Source organism: Galeopterus variegatus, unplaced genomic scaffold, assembly GCF_000696425.1.
Source record: "Galeopterus variegatus unplaced genomic scaffold, G_variegatus-3.0.2 Scaffold701, whole genome shotgun sequence".
Lineage (NCBI taxonomy): Eukaryota > Metazoa > Chordata > Mammalia > Dermoptera > Cynocephalidae > Galeopterus > Galeopterus variegatus.
The window spans coordinates 70,589-73,015 of record NW_007726812.1 but is presented as its reverse complement, the minus strand read 5'-3'; the positions used below and the strand labels follow the sequence as shown (position 1 = coordinate 73,015).

Genomic DNA, 2,427 nt, shown 5'->3' with positions numbered 1-2,427 from the left:
CAGATTATTTTTTTCTTTTTTGACCTTAGTGTTATAACATGATGCTGTAACTAACTGAGCCAACTGGCCAGCCCTCAGGTCATATTTTTGATGTGTTTATTCATTATTTTGCTAAACTGTGCTGATTTTTTCTTTTTTTTTTTTTCCTTTTTGTCTTTGTTCGTGTCCGGCAACGGATCGCAACCCTCAGTGTCGCGCCCGTACCGGACCCGGCAACAGGATCGCAACCCTCAGTGTTGCACCTGCACCTCGCTCAGCCAGTGAGCGGGAACCGGTCTGTATGTGGGATCCGAACCCTCGGCGGGAGCGGCGTTGCGCTCCCAAGGGGCACACTGTAGCAGTGCGCCACCGGGCCGGCCCATGTGCTGATTTAAATGCACTGGGATAATTCAGTTTGAATTATCTGTCTCTGTGAGTTGGTTCTTGCAACTCTTGCATGATCAGTTCTTCTGATTGTTTAGGGTTCATTTTCTTGTTTAAAATCATGCAGAGAGGGCCGACCCCGTGGCGCACTCGGGAGAGAGTGGCGCTGGGAGCGCAGCAGTGCTCCCGCCGCGGGTTCGGATCCTATATAGGGATGGCCGGTGTGCTCATGAGGGTATGTTAATGTTGTAAGTATCCTCTTGCAACTAACTTAATTAACTTAAATGTTAAATTTCTTGAGTAAGTAATCTAAGGAAGGAGAGTTATGTTTGCAATTTGACAACAATATATTATTTTTAAAAGTAGATTTTACCCATCTCTACTTAGTGTTTTGTATTTTGGACAGTGATTCTGAGACATGCTAACCAAATAATGGGTTTTGAGAATGTTAGAGCTGGATGACTGTATAATTTATTGTATTAATCAGGACACTTTTGAGCGTAAAAGGATACTATTGATAATTATGCCAGGATAGTATGCATAACTGGGAGATATAGTCATTTAGTTATAGGAGACTTTTTCTCAGAATTTAAATACTTTTTATAACTTTTGAAATGGAGGGAAGTTGGTTGGAGCTAAGACTTTTGTAAACAGGAAAAATGCAGATTTCTCTCAATTATACTGTTAAGTTGTTATGGTTTAGACTCAGATGACACCTTTTGGCTTTGTTCTGCAATGTTTATGGAAGGCATCTTTGATAAGTGACATCTGGTTTAAATTTCTTTTTTTTTTTTTGCTCATTTAGGAGAAGAAAATTATAGTTTTGAGAATATGTTAGTGTTTTTTTTTTTCTGGTTATACAAGTCCTATTCACTGTTGTTTTGCATCCCACTTTACTTTTTTAAGACTCCTTCAATGAGCCTTGGTCTTAGCACACAGTTGTATTCTAATGATTTGAAGTCAAATTTTAGAACTCAGAACAATAGAGAAAACTGTAATTTTTCATATCTTCATGTGATGCAAGTTATTTTCATTTTTGATCCTGAGTGCCTATATTTCAAGCTGTTTCATTTTCACACTGAAATAATATTTATTTGTGAAGTAATTTTTTCATTCCGAATTCAAGGATCAAGATTACAGGACTGGCACAAGTGAGGAGAAACCCAGCAGGCTTATTCGATTAAGTGGGGTGCCTGAGAATGCCACAAAAGAAGAGGTAAGGCATATTCTCTCTTTTTCTCTCTCTCCCCCCTCCCTCTCCCTCCCTCCCTCTCCCTCCCTCCCTCTCTCGCTCCCTCTCTCCCCCTGCAATTCTCTCTGTCAATCGGTCAATTAAAAGTACAGGGAAGTCTTGTGTATCCTTCACAAGGACCAGTTCCTTCAAATCTTACTATTGAAAAAATAGTCAAAAGTGATATGCCAAGCCTTCAAGGTTTTTACCAGTGTCTTTAGGACTGCATAATATTAAATGGTTTAAAAATAAAGGTAATTTTGCGGCGCTGGGAGTGCAGCAGCGCTCCTGCCGCGGGTTCGGATCCTATATAGGGATGACCGGTGCACTCACAGCGCTCACTGGCTGAGCGCGGTGCGGCCGGTCTCAAAAAGGACAATAAATAAATAAAAAATAAAGGTAATTTTTGGCTGGCTGGTTAGCTCAGTTGGTCAGTGTGGTGTTAATAACCATCAAGGTAAGAGGTTCAGATCCCTGTACTGGTCAGCTGCCACAAAAAAAAAGAGATCTTTTTTTTTTTTTTTTTTGTCCTTTTTGAGGCCGGCCGCACCGCGCTCAGCCAGTGAGCGCTGTGAGTGCACCGGTCATCCCTATATAGGATCCGAACCCGCGGCAGGAGCGCTGCTGCACTCCCAGCGCCGCAAAATTACCTTTATTTTTAAACCATTTAATATTATGCAGTCCTAAAGACACTGGTAAAAACCTTGAAGGCTTGGCATATCACTTTTGACTATTTTTTCAATAGTAAGATTTGAAGGAACTGGTCCTTGTGAAGGATACACAAGACTTGCCTGTACTTTTAATTGACCGATTGACAGAGAGAATTGCAGGGG

The 2,427-nt window shown here is 41.2% G+C and overlaps 1 protein-coding gene across 1 annotated transcript in view; it reads left to right on the top strand.

Annotated features, from left to right (window-relative positions):
• The window catches only part of RBM6 (RNA binding motif protein 6), a gene marked incomplete at its 3' end in the record, with an annotated part of 98,596 nt that overhangs the window by 26,201 nt on the left and 69,968 nt on the right, over positions 1-2,427 (top strand). The window contains exon 4 of the mRNA XM_008571539.1: positions 1,490-1,579. Coding sequence (XP_008569761.1) covers positions 1,490-1,579 — 90 coding nt within the window. The remainder of the gene's footprint in view (positions 1-1,489; positions 1,580-2,427) is intronic.